The sequence below is a fragment of the Echinops telfairi genome, unplaced genomic scaffold (genome assembly GCF_000313985.2).
Source record: "Echinops telfairi isolate 266 unplaced genomic scaffold, ASM31398v2 ScPeMD7_7417;HRSCAF=8455, whole genome shotgun sequence".
Classification (NCBI taxonomy): domain Eukaryota; kingdom Metazoa; phylum Chordata; class Mammalia; order Afrosoricida; family Tenrecidae; genus Echinops; species Echinops telfairi.
In genome coordinates, this window is record NW_022111317.1 from 4253646 (window position 1) to 4267366 (window position 13721).

General features: G+C 52.8%; 2 protein-coding genes across 3 annotated transcripts in view; one reads left to right on the plus strand and one right to left on the minus strand.

Moving 5' to 3' along the window:
• The window catches only part of CCS (copper chaperone for superoxide dismutase), a 12679-nt gene extending 6921 nt beyond the window's left edge, over positions 1-5758 (minus strand). The window contains exons 1-4 of one of the 2 annotated variants that reach the window (XM_004713562.2): positions 5651-5758; positions 5188-5260; positions 798-935; positions 416-593 (exon numbers count right to left, since the gene is read on the minus strand). In XM_004713562.2, the coding sequence (XP_004713619.1) occupies positions 416-593; positions 798-935; positions 5188-5260; positions 5651-5689 (428 nt within the window). In that variant the 5' untranslated portion in view covers positions 5690-5758. Of the gene's footprint in view, positions 1-415; positions 594-797; positions 936-5024; positions 5101-5187; positions 5261-5650 lie in introns of those variants that run through there. The other variant, XM_045297245.1, reaches the window with a different exon arrangement.
• A 189-nt stretch (positions 5759-5947) lies between these two features.
• On the plus strand, positions 5948-9217 carry CCDC87 (coiled-coil domain containing 87). The gene is made up of 2 exons (XM_030887543.2): positions 5948-8499; positions 8542-9217. The coding sequence occupies exons 1-2, from the start codon at positions 5948-5950 to the stop codon at positions 8591-8593; spliced, it is 2604 nt and encodes an 867-aa protein (XP_030743403.1). The 3' UTR covers positions 8594-9217.
• The last annotated feature ends 4504 nt before the right edge of the window (positions 9218-13721 follow it).

Genomic DNA, 13721 nt, shown 5'->3' on the forward strand with positions numbered 1-13721 from the left:
CCTGTCCTTCTATCCATCATCCACCCACCCACCCATCATCCAGCCATCCAAACACCCACCCACTCATCTATCCATCCATTCGATAAACTGGCTCATTTTGTGCTGGGCTCTGAGAAGAGGGAGCCATGACAATCAGTCATGGTTTTTCCCTCAGGGAGCTCTGGTCCAAGAGAAGGCACAGGTGAGTCAATATCTAGCCACATGACAGTATGACAAATACTGTGATACAGGAGTTGCCTTGCAAGTTGCTTCATCTCTTTGCGCGTGTTTCCTTGTCTAAGCTGGGCATGTGTGCGTGTACCTCACTGGGCACCAGTGAGAACCCAGTGTGGAAATGTGTGAGCAGAAATCCTGGCCCAGCAGGTGTTCGACGGGTGGGATGAAGATGCTCCCAGGGAGATTCCAGACCACTCACCTGGCACAGTTGCTGGTCAGGTCCCCGTACTGATGGACATGGAGGCCATGAGGGCCAGGCTCCAGGCCATCAATGGTCCCCTCGATGAGGCACTGTTCAGGGGTCAGCTGTAGGAAGCGCACCACCCCCTGCACAGGGCCAAGCCCCTCCAGAATGGCCACCGCGGCCTCCCAATTCTCTGCAAGGCAGCGGACACCCAAGTGGATCACTCCATCACCAGCCCCGCCTCCCCTTCATGGACAGAACCCCGTAGCCCTTCACACCTTCCCCAAAGCCACTCCAGTCCAGAGCCCATTGGCCCTGGATGGAGAGCCTGATTGGCCCCGGATCCAGCCCCACTTCCTCCCCAACTAGCAAGACCAAGGTCACAGTGGCTACTCACGTAATATGCTACTGCCCATGCCTTTGAGTACTGCCTGCCGCCCGGTGCCTTCCAGGAGGGCCTGCACCTTTGGACTGGGCAAGGTGGTCTGTACCACGACCATCTGGTTCTCCAACTGGACCTCCACGCTCTGGACGCCTGAGAGGAGAAAGGGCAGAGGGCAACCGCAGGCTGGGAAGCGCTGTGCTGGACCCGGAGACGAGAGAAACAGACTCCAGTTCCCAGCCCTGCTGCAGACTACCAGGCCACGCAGGAAACAGGGCTCCCGGGTGCTGGCTTATATACCTTCTAGCTGGGCAGCCTGGGAGGGTCCCTAATCTTAGAATCCCTCTCCAATTTTTTTTTTCTCTCAACTTTTTTTTTTCTTGTGAATCGGGTGAACGTTAACAGGGCAGGACATCGGTTTTACATTGGACGATTCATTTACATTCTGTTTCATCACACGCATGGCCACCTCCCCCAACACAACATCACCTCGCCCGTCTCCTTCCTTCTCCGCCTTTCCTCCTTTGGAACTGTGTCCCTGGGCAAAGGCGGCCGGCCCCCTGGATCCCACACATCACTAGTGGTTATTGGTCTCCCTATAGGTCTAGTGTTTGGTTGAAAATTGAGCCACAGGTGTGAGTTCAGTTTCAGACACAAGAGTGACCAAGTCCACCAGTCTCTAGCCACCAGCAAACCTGGCCTCCTTTATGATTTCGAGCTCTGGGCCACAGCTACCCACCCACATACACTCTACCCAGGATCTTCGAAAGGGATCTTTGCAAACAGTCACGGCAGCCAGGTACCACTGAAGACTTCTGGTCTCCAGTCATAGAGACAATCGTTTGAGTAGTCTATTAGGCCATTGGGCTAAGCATTTCCATGTCTGATTGTCTTGTCCTTGCTCCACGAGAGACCAATAGTCACACTTTAAATGGCTTTTGAAGACCCCAGACACTACTCATCAACATAGGATGTAGACTTTGTGGACCATGATATGCCAGTTGACCCTAATGTCCCCTAACACTAGGGTCCTGTGCTTCCAGGACCACAGACTCAACCCCTCTCTATGTGTGGCTGTGGCCAAGACGTTTTTGTGTGTGTTTTTTCATGACTTTGACTCCTGTAGGCTCCAGGACATCCATGGATATAGTTGCAGTGGAGGTAAGCACACAAGCACAAATACTATCTGTCAAATACATGTACTTAGGTATGTCCCTCCCTACCTACTTACCTATCTCCCTCCTTCCCTACCGATGTATCTGTGGACATGCTCCCCCCGCTCCCTTCCATACCCATTCAGCCCAAGGTCTACCTACGCCTCCACTCATAGACACTGTCATTGCAGAATGGTGTATTTGACAGCCCTTACCTCTGTTGTCTTTAATTCTGGCACTACTCGCAGGGTCCTCCTCCACCTGCACTTTCTCTACCAACCTCCCTCTTACTGGACACTGCCCGCGGCCCCTTCACCCAAGTGTTTGAAACCAACTTGGCTTCCTCTCGCTTTGGAAGTTCTGTACCATCCCCAGTGTTTACTCTGAAGTTGTCTCCAGGCCCGGTAGACCTCTCTGGATGCCTATTTTCAGTCTGGTCGGTTTATTTCACTCTGGACACTGATAGGAGTCAGAAGTGGGGTTACTGGTTGGTTGTTTATCTCGGGGTTGACTTCTGGGTGGTGGTGTCCTGTTTATCGATCTCAGATTGTTGCTGGCCATGGTTGATTTCCTAGCTGAAGAACTCCTTTTTGTTTCTTGTAAGGAATTTCCCCCAATTCCTGTCCTTCCTGTGTATCCGGAGATAGCTTCATTTCAGCATCATATTTGAGGGGCACTTTTGCTGGGTAGCTGATTCGAGGTGGGCGGTTGTTTTCCTTCAGAGTTTTGTATACCTCTGGCTTGTAGGTGGGAAAGCTGCTAGGGGACCAAGGGGGGCACAGGGAGCCCACAGAGGAAGTCGCTGTGTGGTTTGGAGAGAGGTGCTCTCTGCTCCCAAAGTGGGAGGACTGGACGCTCCCTGCAGTTCTGCCTCTCCAGAACGCTTCACCTGCGTTCCACTGAAAAGGCTGGAGCCTCAGATCAGTCAGAGCCACAGGGAACTCCAGGAAGTGAGCCCTGGGCAAGAGCCCCTCCCACTTAACCCTGGAACCTTGGCCCCAGAGAGGGCTATCTATGAATTCTGGGAAACGACAACTTCCCTGCCCAGCCCAAGAGAAACCCAAGCTGCCCCAGCTCTCCAGAGCAGATCACATAGTCGTTATCTGGGGCCTGCAAAGTCAGCTGAGGGCGGAACCCAGTCCAAGGAATGCCTAGCTGTTGCTGGCTCTCAGGAAGAACGCTTACAGGACGTGCAGGGCCTCACAGCCTGGGACAGCGCTGCTCAGAACATTCCACACATCAGTCCTGTCCCACTCCATAGCGGGCACTCCAATCAGAGATCAGACCAACCCAGCTTCAAGGTCTTGTCTCTTCACCAGCCCACCCAGTCTATCCTGTGCAAGCCCTCTGTAATGGATGAAACTGTACACCACCCCCACCCCCACAAACACAAAGGTTGTTAATCCTAACCAACTAGCTAGGCCTGTGGTTATGGAGCCATTGATGAAAGGATTGTCTTTCTTGTGTGCATGAGACAGGCTGAGCGTAGGGTGGGTGCTGAGTTAATCCCTCATAAAATAGCTCAAGAAACTCAAACTCTACCAACCAGTCAATTCCATGACTCACAGCAACCCTACAGGACTGAGTAGAACTGCCCCTTGTGGGTTTCCGAGGCTGTAACATTTTTTTTCCTTTAAAAAATTTTTTTAATTTTAATAAATCATCTTACTGGGGTCTCTTACAGCTCTTATAACAATCCATACATCAATTATATCAAGCACATTTGTACATGTTGCCATCATCATTCTCAAAACATTTTCTTTCTCTTTGAGCCCTTGGTATTAGCTCCTGGAGACTGTAACTCTTTTAATCGTTTTATTAGGGGCTCATACAACTCTCATCACAATCCATACACACGTCAACTGTGCAAAGCACATTTGTATATTCATTGCCCTCATCATTCTCAAAACATTTGCTCTCCAGAGACTCTAACTCTTCACAGGAGTGGAAAGCCTCATCTTTTTCTCGCAGAGCAGCTGGTGGTTTCAAACTGCTGACCTTGTGGTTAGCAGCCCAATAGGCAACCACGATGCCACCAGGGCTCCCTATAGAATATGAAGGAGCAGATTAAGGAAGCAGATGTGGAAGAAGACGGTGGACCAGTCACACGGCTCTCCAAGGCCCCAGGGAACTAGTTGCAGAGACAAAGAGCTTCCCCTCAGAACTGACCAGAGAGAGAAAGCCAGCCCTGAATTTGGACGTCAGGCCTCTTAGATTTTTCAAAAATAAACTTCTACTGGGAAAGCCATCCACCTGGGGATATTCCTAGAGCAGCAGCTCTGGGAGACAGATTTCTGCCAGATGGAGAAAGATTCCCACTGTTTTCAGAAACCCCACAGAGGGGCCTGGGTCCGTTGGAACCCACTCAACTGCGAGGTTTTACACGCCAGAGACTTTGCTCAAGTGACGTCTGGGTCTTCACTAAGCTTCTTGTCACCACTGGCCTCCAGGCGAGGTGCTATGAGTGTCTCCGCTTAAAAGTGAAAGAAACAGAGGCATAAAAAAACCCTCACACGCGCCATGATGCTATGAAGTGGCAAAGAGGGTGTGTGTGAACTCCAACAGTCTGGGCTCATGCCTCTAACTACTGGGACACACTGCTGTCCTACAGGGTGGTCCCGTGCCACCACCACTGTCCCAGGCTCCCAGCCCCTCTCATCTCATTCCCTCCCTAAGCTCACGTTTTACCCCGGAGCCTGATATCCCTGTAGGGAAGGGAAATGGCTCCCTACAGCACCCAGGGTGGCCCACAAGCGGGGCTGGGCCCCTGCTGAATGCCTAGGTGGATACTGAGCAGGATCCAAGGAAGCCTGTTCCCAGCTCAGTGCTGGTGGCTCTGCTGCCTCAGATCTCTCCACCTATGCCAGGTCATCCCGAGGTACCCAGAGGATTTTTGGGTACCAGGTGCCACTAAGGATGCTACATAGCCAGGGCTGCTATTTGCTTAATCAAGATCCTGCTGTTTCTCTAGCAAGGACTGCCTTCCCGGGATTCTTTCTTTAGTCCAGAGCTCCCCTTCAGCCGATTCCTCAGGCTCCAGGATACCCGAGGTTCAGGCACTGAGACAGACAAGACAGTTGCCACCTACTCATTCATCAGGTATAGAGGTGAGGTCCGACTCCTTTGAACAATTCCTCCCTCTCTTTAGGTCTCAGTTTCTGTATCTGTGAAATGGGAATTGAGTTGCTGGAAGAGCTTGCACCTAGCCCCTGACGGAGGTCTAGGTACAGCTGTCCACCTGGAACTCTTACCTGCCACCCCATGCAGGGATTTGCGAACCGCATCCACGCAGCTCTGACAGGTCATTTGCACAGCGAATTCCAGCTGCAAGGACAGTAGGGGCAGGCCGATGAGAGCTGGGGTCAGAAGTGACGTTGCCTGACCTGGTTACATCACCTCCACTAGGGCCATCCTTACAGCCTGGGGGTCACGCTCCACGTGCCCTCTCCGCGGTGCCCTCTTCAGGATCATGCCAGCACCCGCCAGGCCCCGCCCCCCAGCACTCCTGCTACCTCTGCTGATCGATAGTGCGCAGTTCCCCGGCGCTCACCACACACGCATGTGCAATTCTTCACTACTAAACCCAAGTAAGCCCAAGCTCAGCCCACCTATTTGGTAACCGGCCCTGCTGACACCCCAAGATCACGCCTCGTCCCTGGCGAGGCAAAGATCACCGCAGCGGCTGAGGCTCCCCCGCGAAGCCCCGACTCTCACCGTGCAAGCGGTCCCGCTGTCCCCCGGAACCGACGCCATCCTGGGACCTGTCACTGGCCGCAGGTCCCGAGCCACTCTTCGCGTAAGCCCGGAGCAGCGCGAAAGCGCGAGCACCGAAGCGTAGACGCGCCGGCCTGTAGCCCCGCCCCCTGGTGCGTAAGCACGCAGTCTCCTCCCTAACGTCTACGGGGCGGGGCGCCCGGGGTGCGCAGGCGCAGTGGGGCCCGCCCGCCTCTGGTCGTCACGGTAACGGTATAACCTCCTTGCGCGGCGGCTGCGGGCTCGGCTGGCACCAAGATGGACTCCCAGGAACGGACGTCCGATCTCCAGCGTTTTTACCACCAGTTACTGCAACCGCTGTCGCTCTTTCCACGCAAGGCGACGCCTGGAGAGTCGCAGAAGCCCGACTCGCAGATTGTTTACTGGCTGCAGGCCTTGCCTCGCACACAGCCGACGGCCGCCTCGCTGTGCCGCCAGGTCGCCGAGCGGCTGGCCAGCAGCGGGTTGACCGCGCCGGTGCCCCCCGAGAACCGGCTCCGCCTCATCGAGGTCATCCTGGAGGAGCTGAGGTGCAGCTGGCAGGCGCCTCCCGCCGAGCCCAGTCTGAGCCGCCAGAACAACCAGAAGCTGTGGGAACGCCTGGAGGCCCACGTGCTGCTGAGCAGCGAGCAGCTCTTCCTTCGCTACTTGCACCTGCTGGTCACCCTGACAGGCCCCGCGGGCGTCTTCACGGAGGGGGCCACCCTCACCCGCCTGGCCGCCAGCCTCGCCAGGGACTGCTCGCGCTTCCTCACCAGCCCGGCCGTCTACCATTGCCTGCTGGCCGACTTTCAGGCCCTGCTGAGGGTAGATCGAGCCGGCGGCCGCGGCGAGTTGAAAGAACCGCGCTGCCTCAGGCCCATGCAGGCCTTCAAGCTCTGCCCCCTCCCCTGGCCTCACAGCACCGGTTTCGCCAAGGTGCCATGCTCCAACCTGAACCTGAACTACCTGATCCACCTGAGCCGCCCTTCAGAATACCTCCTCGGGCCTGGAGTGGATCCGGTGAAGGAACTAAAGGCCATCCCCCAGTTGAGCAAGACAAAATCTCGCTGGCTGGCCTCGCAGCCAAAAAAGAAAGACGTGGTCTTGGCTGCCCCCCAGAAGGAGGCACAGCCGAGCTCCACAGTGTCTCCCCCCAGCCAGGCTTCCCCCACCACCCGGTTCCCCGTCTACACCCAGCTCCGGCGCTGGCATTCCATGCCCTCTCTTCGACAGGGCTGGAAGCTGGCAGATGAGTTGGGTCTTCTCCCACACCCGCCCCGCACCTTAACCCCTCTGGTCCTGGTTGCAGAGAGCAGACCAGAGCTGGCAGGGGATGTTGTGGCTGAGGACCTAAAGGAGAAGATGAAGAAACTCAAATTGAAGTGGCCTCACTACCTGGCGCTGGACACAGACCTGCCCCCACTCCTGGGGGCCCTGACCCACCACCCCACTGCAGGGCACCGCTTGAGAGAGCTGCAGAAGAAGTTGAAAGCCCTAGAGGAGGAGGAAGCCCTCCACCAGCAGGCCCTCCAGCCCCCCAAAGCCCCTCCGCTCCACCCACAGCCAGTGACGGTAACTCTGAGACTGAGAAACCAGCTCGTGGTCCAGGTTGCTGCTGTCCGAGTCTCTTGTAGAAACCTTATAGACTCCTTCCATGTCGAAGGGGCCGGTGTCCTGTACAACCACCTGGCCGGTGAACTGGACCGGAAACTTATAGAAGACATGGATCGAGACCGCTCCGTGGGCAGCAGCAGCCAGGAGATCTACAAGGAGTTGGGGAGCCGTGTGTCTAGGGACTACTTACGTTTCGACCAGGGGCCCCTGATTGAGCCCGCAGCTGACAAAGACTGGTCGGCCTTCTTGTCCTCGGGCTTTGTCCAGCAAGACCAATCCTATCACATCATCAACCGTGAGTTGTCTAACGTTTATAACCAGCCAGACAATCTATCACAGGCCTACCGTGACAAAATGCCCTCCCTCACCGTTCCCCAAGTGAATCAACTCGGGACCTGGCGGTACAGTACCAGCAAGTCTCCCCGGAAGTCATGGGTGAGAAACAGCCTGTCTGGGGAAGAATATTTCAAGTTCCTTGCCACCCAGGAGACGGACTTCCTCCATGCCATCTTCCATCTGTCTGAGGAAGAGCTTCCTTACGCAGAGTTGATGGCCCCTGTCAGGGAGTCCCTACCGCTGCAGCCTCCTCCCCCCTTACTTGAAGAAGAAGAGCCCTTGGACTTTGTACCAGGGGAGTGGGATTGCAACACAGTGCTGCAGCATGGGCTGGGGACAGTGGCGCTGGACCTCCTGGGGAGATACTGCCAGATCCCGAGCCTGCAGAAACGCCTAGAGAAGCTGTGGTCGGTGCTTGAGGTTCCTCACAGAGACCGACTGGACATGGCCATCAAGTACAGCTCCAGTGCCCGTCTGAAGCAACTGCCTGCACTCCTGTGCGCCTGGGAGCAGGCCCTGCAGCCCATTCAGCTGCGGGAGGCTTTGCTGGGGAAACTCGAGTGGTTTGAGCGGCAAGCCTCCAACCCCAATCGCTTCTTTCAGAAACATAACATGAACCCGAAAGGCCTGCTGGAGGAGAATCAGATCCGAAGCTATCTGCAGAGCAAGCTCAATCAAGTGGAGGCCTCCCTGGTGACCCTCCTGGGGCAGATCGAGTTCATCTTTGAAGAGCCAGTGACTTTCAAGGGGCGCCGCTACCTGGACAAGATGAAGCGTGACAAAGTCGAGATGCTGTACTGGCTGCAGCAACATCGTCGGATCCGCCTCCTGCCCCGGGTGCCCAGGACTTCCCATTTCCAAGTATCTCAGTCTGGGAGGCACAGCAGCCAGTCCGGAAGGCACAGCAGCCAGTCCGGAAGGCACAGCAACCAGCATTTAATAGTTCCTGGGAATACTCCCATTACCCTTTGATTCAACCAAGTGCCTTCCCATTCCTCCCTGCCCTCAGACTTCCAGTAGCTCCACTAGACCTCTTGACTGCACTGGAAAACGAATCTATGGGTGTCTACACCCGAGGAGTCCAGGCTTCAGAAACAAGGTGCTTCTAGACTCGGTTTGGACAGTGAAGTTCTCCTCACAGACTTCCTAGGTTCCAGAATTCCCACCTTGATCAAGCCACGCACACAATACAGCCAGAAACTTAGGAGAGCAAAAATGACTCCGACCATCACTTGGAGTTCATTGTGAGAGGGACATGTGGAATGGAAGCGGACCATGACCTTTGGGGCAACACAGTGTCGCGTTCCTGTCCCATGAATTTAAGGTGACTAAGGAGCGCCCCCAAACTTCAACGCTCTCTGGCATAATGGTTAAGAACGGGAGGCCTGGCGTCAGTAGACGCAGGTCAAAACCCTGGCTGTGACTGTGACTCTAACAAGTGGCCTGACTTCTCTGCACTTGATCTGGGTCATCTCATGTCAGAAGAAGGAGTTGGGTCCAGGCCGTTACTTCTTCCAGTTCCAGAGCTCCCCGTTCTCACGTGCAATTGGTAGAGCTAAAGGTGGTTGGTTTCTTTAGTTAAAATTTAACCAGTTAATACAAGCACACAGTACAAAATACACAGGGGTATCTACTGAAGAATAAATCTCTTTTCCATCCCTGTGCCGGTATCTCGGCTCCCCTTTCTAAGGATCAGAGCTGTTACCAGTTTTTCGGCTGCTATGTATCCTTCTATTCACTCCCTTGTTCAGCAAAGACCTGTTGAACATCTCTTAGGTATTCGATGTTCAGTCTATATCTCTGTGGGGGGTGGGGGGGAGATCCCTATCCTTTGTAGAGTTCACAGAAGTGTAGCAGCTGAGCCCATTGAATAATGGAGTGTTAGGAGGTGCCAAGTGTTGTGGGGGAAAGGAGCAATGGCAAGAGGAAGTCAAGGGGTGGGTCTGTAGTCTTAATCTGCGCTCAGAATAGGCCTCGCTTGGAAAGCAAAATGTAAGCCAGGGTTTTTGAAGGGGATTGGCTTAGTCTCTGGTGAGGGCGCTAACAGAAACAGCACAGGTGGGTGGCCTTGGCCCTCACAGAGTTATTTTCTCACAGCGTGGCAGGTTCAGAAGTCCTAATTCAGGGTGCCAGCTCTAGGGGAAGGTCTCCCTGTCCACTCTGGGAGAAGCTGCTGTCTCCGTCTAGCTTGACACCCAGCTTACGTCATCTGTCTTCCTAGCTTGCATGTTTAACCTCTTTTCTGTCGCATAGAGTGACTTGTCACATAGCCTGTACCATTCCTGTCCCAATAGCCTAAAAGGCAAAACAAAAGCCTATTTCCCAGTGGGTTTATAACCACAAATGTAAGGGTGAATCACTGGCCCTGAATGATTCCAAAAGTGCTCCCCCTCCCACCCTCCTGACTTGAGGTTTTCATATAGCAGTCCTTCTCAAAATTTCCCACCAAATCAAACAACTCACAGGCACCGAGTCAGTTCCAAATCACAGTCACCCTATAGGACAGAGTAGAACAGCCCCTGTGGGGTTCTGAGATGGTAGCTCTTCAGAGAGAGCCCTCTAACCGCAAGGTCAGCAGCTGGAAACCACCAGTCATCCCTGCGGAGAAAGACAAGACAGACGGTCTACTTCCCATGAGCGTAATGTCCCCGAAACCCACAGGGGCGGTCCTACCCCGCCAGAATCCACTCAGTGGCAGCGAGTGAGAGCTCTTTCAGAGACTGATGGCTCATCTTTTGCTCGAGGGGCAACTAACTGGTGGTTTGGAACTGCTGCCCTTGTGATTATCAGCCCAATGCATACCCCACACTGAGCCAGTGGTTCTCAACCTGTGTGTCGCAACCCCTTTGGGGGTCAAATGACCCTTTCACAGGGGTCTCCCGATTCATAACAGTTGCAAAATGACAGTGATGAAGTAGCAATGAAAATAACGTTATGGTTGGGGGAGTCACTGTATGAAGCACTGTATGAAAGGGTCGCAGCATTAGGAAGGTTGAGAACCACTGCCCTACACGATGAGGCTCTTTAGAATGGGGGAACATAAACAAGAATCAGCCCTCTTGGCCTAGTGGGTTACACCCCGGGCTGCTGACCTCAGGGTGAGCATTTCAAACTCACCGGCCGGTCCATGGGTGAAAGATGAGGCTTTCTGCTCCTGTTGATTTACAGCCTTGGAAACCCACCGGGGTAATGTTACCCTATCCCATTGGGTCACTCTTGAGTCAGAATCCACTCAGTAACCATGAGTTTGGGTCACAAATAAAAGGATGGGAGGTAGGGAATAGAAACCATGCTAGTCTGAAAGGCCTGAGAAATGAAATGTATACCAACTTGACACACTACTTTGCTGAGGAGCCCAAGTGGCGCAGTGGTTACAGGTGCTTGGCTGCTAACCCAAAGGTTGGTAGTTCAAAGCCACCAGCTGCAAACGTGACATGGCTGGCTGCCTTCTTAGCAATGATGGCTGTGGAAACCCCACAGGGCAGTTGTATCCTGTCCTCCAGGGTGGCTATGAATCTGAACCCATTTGAGGGCATGCTTGCGATGGCTTATCTTCGAGAGAAACTGGCCCTCCAAGCAGATATTCCATATTCGGCATTCACATGGGGGCCTCGTGGTCTTCCCTCCACAAACTATTGCACCCTCTAGATTAGAACACAGGTTCTCAAATGTGTTTGACCTACTGCCTCCTTTCATTAAAAATTACCCAGCTCCCACCTGGCAATGAAAAGATTTAATGCTATAGCCCATGATCCAAAAGTCTAGGTATCTGTTACTGCAGCACCCACCACCAACCCCGATCATTCCAGCAGCCCATGGGCAGCAGTGAGGCCCACTTTGGGAAACTGCGGAAGTGAGACTCACTCAGGTGAGAAATTCTCAGGCAGGGGTTGGCAAACGTTTAGTGTAAGCAGCCAGGTATCAATATTGTAGACAATATGGTCTCTGGCACAACTCCACTCTGCCAGTGTTCACAAGCCAGGTTGCTTTTCTCAGGTGCCAATGAGTCTGTCCCACCTCACAGTGACCCTAAAACAACAGGAACAAGCAATGCTGGGTCCTGAGCCATCCTCCCCTTTCTTTTGTTTGAGCCCATTGTTGTAGCCGCCATGTCAGTCCATTTTGGTGAGGGTCTTCCTCTCTTACACTGACCCTTGACCGAGTATGATGTCCCTTTCTAAGGACTTCTCTCTTTCAACAGCATGTCCAAAGCACATGAGATGAATTCTCACCATACTTGCGTCCAAGGAGGACTTTGGCCGTACTTCTTTCAGGACAGAGGTATTTGTTCTTGGGGCGGTCCGTGGTACTTCCAGTATCCCTTGCCAGCCCCATCATTCAAAGGCATCCATTCTTCTCCAGGCTTCCTTCTTCAGTATCCAACTTTCACAGGCACATGCGGCCACTGAGAAGACCATGCTGGGGTCAGGTGCACCCCAGTCCTTAGAGTGACATCCTTGCTCGTCAACACTTTCAAGAGGTCTTGGGGCAGCAGATTACCCAGATGCAGTACACCATTTGATCTCTTGACGTCTGCTTCCATGAGCATCGATTGTAGATCCAAGTCAGAAGAAGTCCTTGACCACTTCAGTCTTTTCTCGCTGTAGCATGGTGTGGGTCTAGCTGTGATCATTTCTCTTTCCTGTACATTAAGTTGTTTTCCATATGGAAGGCTGCCATTTGTGATCTTCAACAGCAAGGACTTCGAGTCCTCCTCACACCATAAGCCAGGTTGTGTCATCTGCATATTGCAGGTGGTAGGTAAGCCTTTCTCCACTCCTGATGTTGTGTTCTTCTTAGAGCCCAGCTTCTCTGACTGTTTGCTCCAAATACAGCCTGAACAAGCTCCGTGAGAGGATACAACCCTGTTGCAACACCTTTCTTGATTTTAAACCAGGTGGTCCTGCTCACACACGTGCCTCTTGAGCCATTTTCAGGTTTTACATGAGCACCATCAAGTGTTTTGGAATTCCCATTCTTCTCAAGGCTACCCAGTTTGTTAAGATCCACTGCACAGTTGAATGCCTTTGCACAGCCAATAAAACACAAGTCAACATTTCCCTGCTACTCTCTGCTTTCAGCCAAGGGCCATCCGACATCAGCAATGACATATCCCTTTGTTCCAGGCCCTCTTTTGAGTCTGGCCGAATTTCTGGCAGCTCCCTGTCAGTGGTACTGCTGCAACCATTGTTGAATAATCTTCAGCAAAATGTTACTTATATGTCATATCAATGGTATTGTTCTATGCTTTGAGCATTCTGTTGTGTCACCTTTCTTTGGAATGAGGACACATAGGGATTTTTTTCAGTCAGTTGGCCTGGTGACTGCCTTCCAAACTTCTTGACAAAGGGGAATGTGCTTCCTCAGCTTCCTGAGACATTTCCATTGGTATGGTGTCAGCTCCCGGAGCTCTGTTGTTGACTTGGACTTCAGCACCATTGGTTCTTAATCACATGCTGCCTCTTGAAATGGCCTAATGTCGACTGTTCTTTTGGGTACAGGGGAGTCTCTCCATCTTCCTCTGATACTTCCCGCAGCGTTCAGTGTTCTGCCCATAAAATCTTTCCGTGTTACCACTCCAGGCTTGAACGTTTTCATTAGTTTGAGCTACGCTGAGCATGTTCTAACTCTGGGTCTTGAACATTTCATTACTCTGAAATTTTCTGTTCAGTTCTTTTCATCCTTTCTTTCATTTGCCTTTGCTACTCGACGATCAAGAGCAAGTTTTAGGATCTCTTCCTACTTCCACTTTGATCATGTCTTCCTTTCCTGGTTTTTAAAATGACCCCTTGCTTTCTTCCTATTCGTTGCTCTTGATGCCCTCCCACAGCTCAGCGGGTCTTCTGTGATTCGTGTTTAATAGTCAAGTCTGTTCTTGAGATGATCTCAGAACTCAGGTAGGATAGATTCCAGGTCATATTTTGGCTCTCGTGGACTTGTTCTTCATTCTGAATCTGCATATAAAGAATTGGGGTTGTGTTCCCACAGTTGGCCTGGTTTTAGCTGCTGATATTGAACTCCTCCATCTTCTCTTCCCACAGATGTAGTCCACTTGATTTCTGTGTCTTCCACCTGCAGCAGTCTATGTGTATAGTCTTGG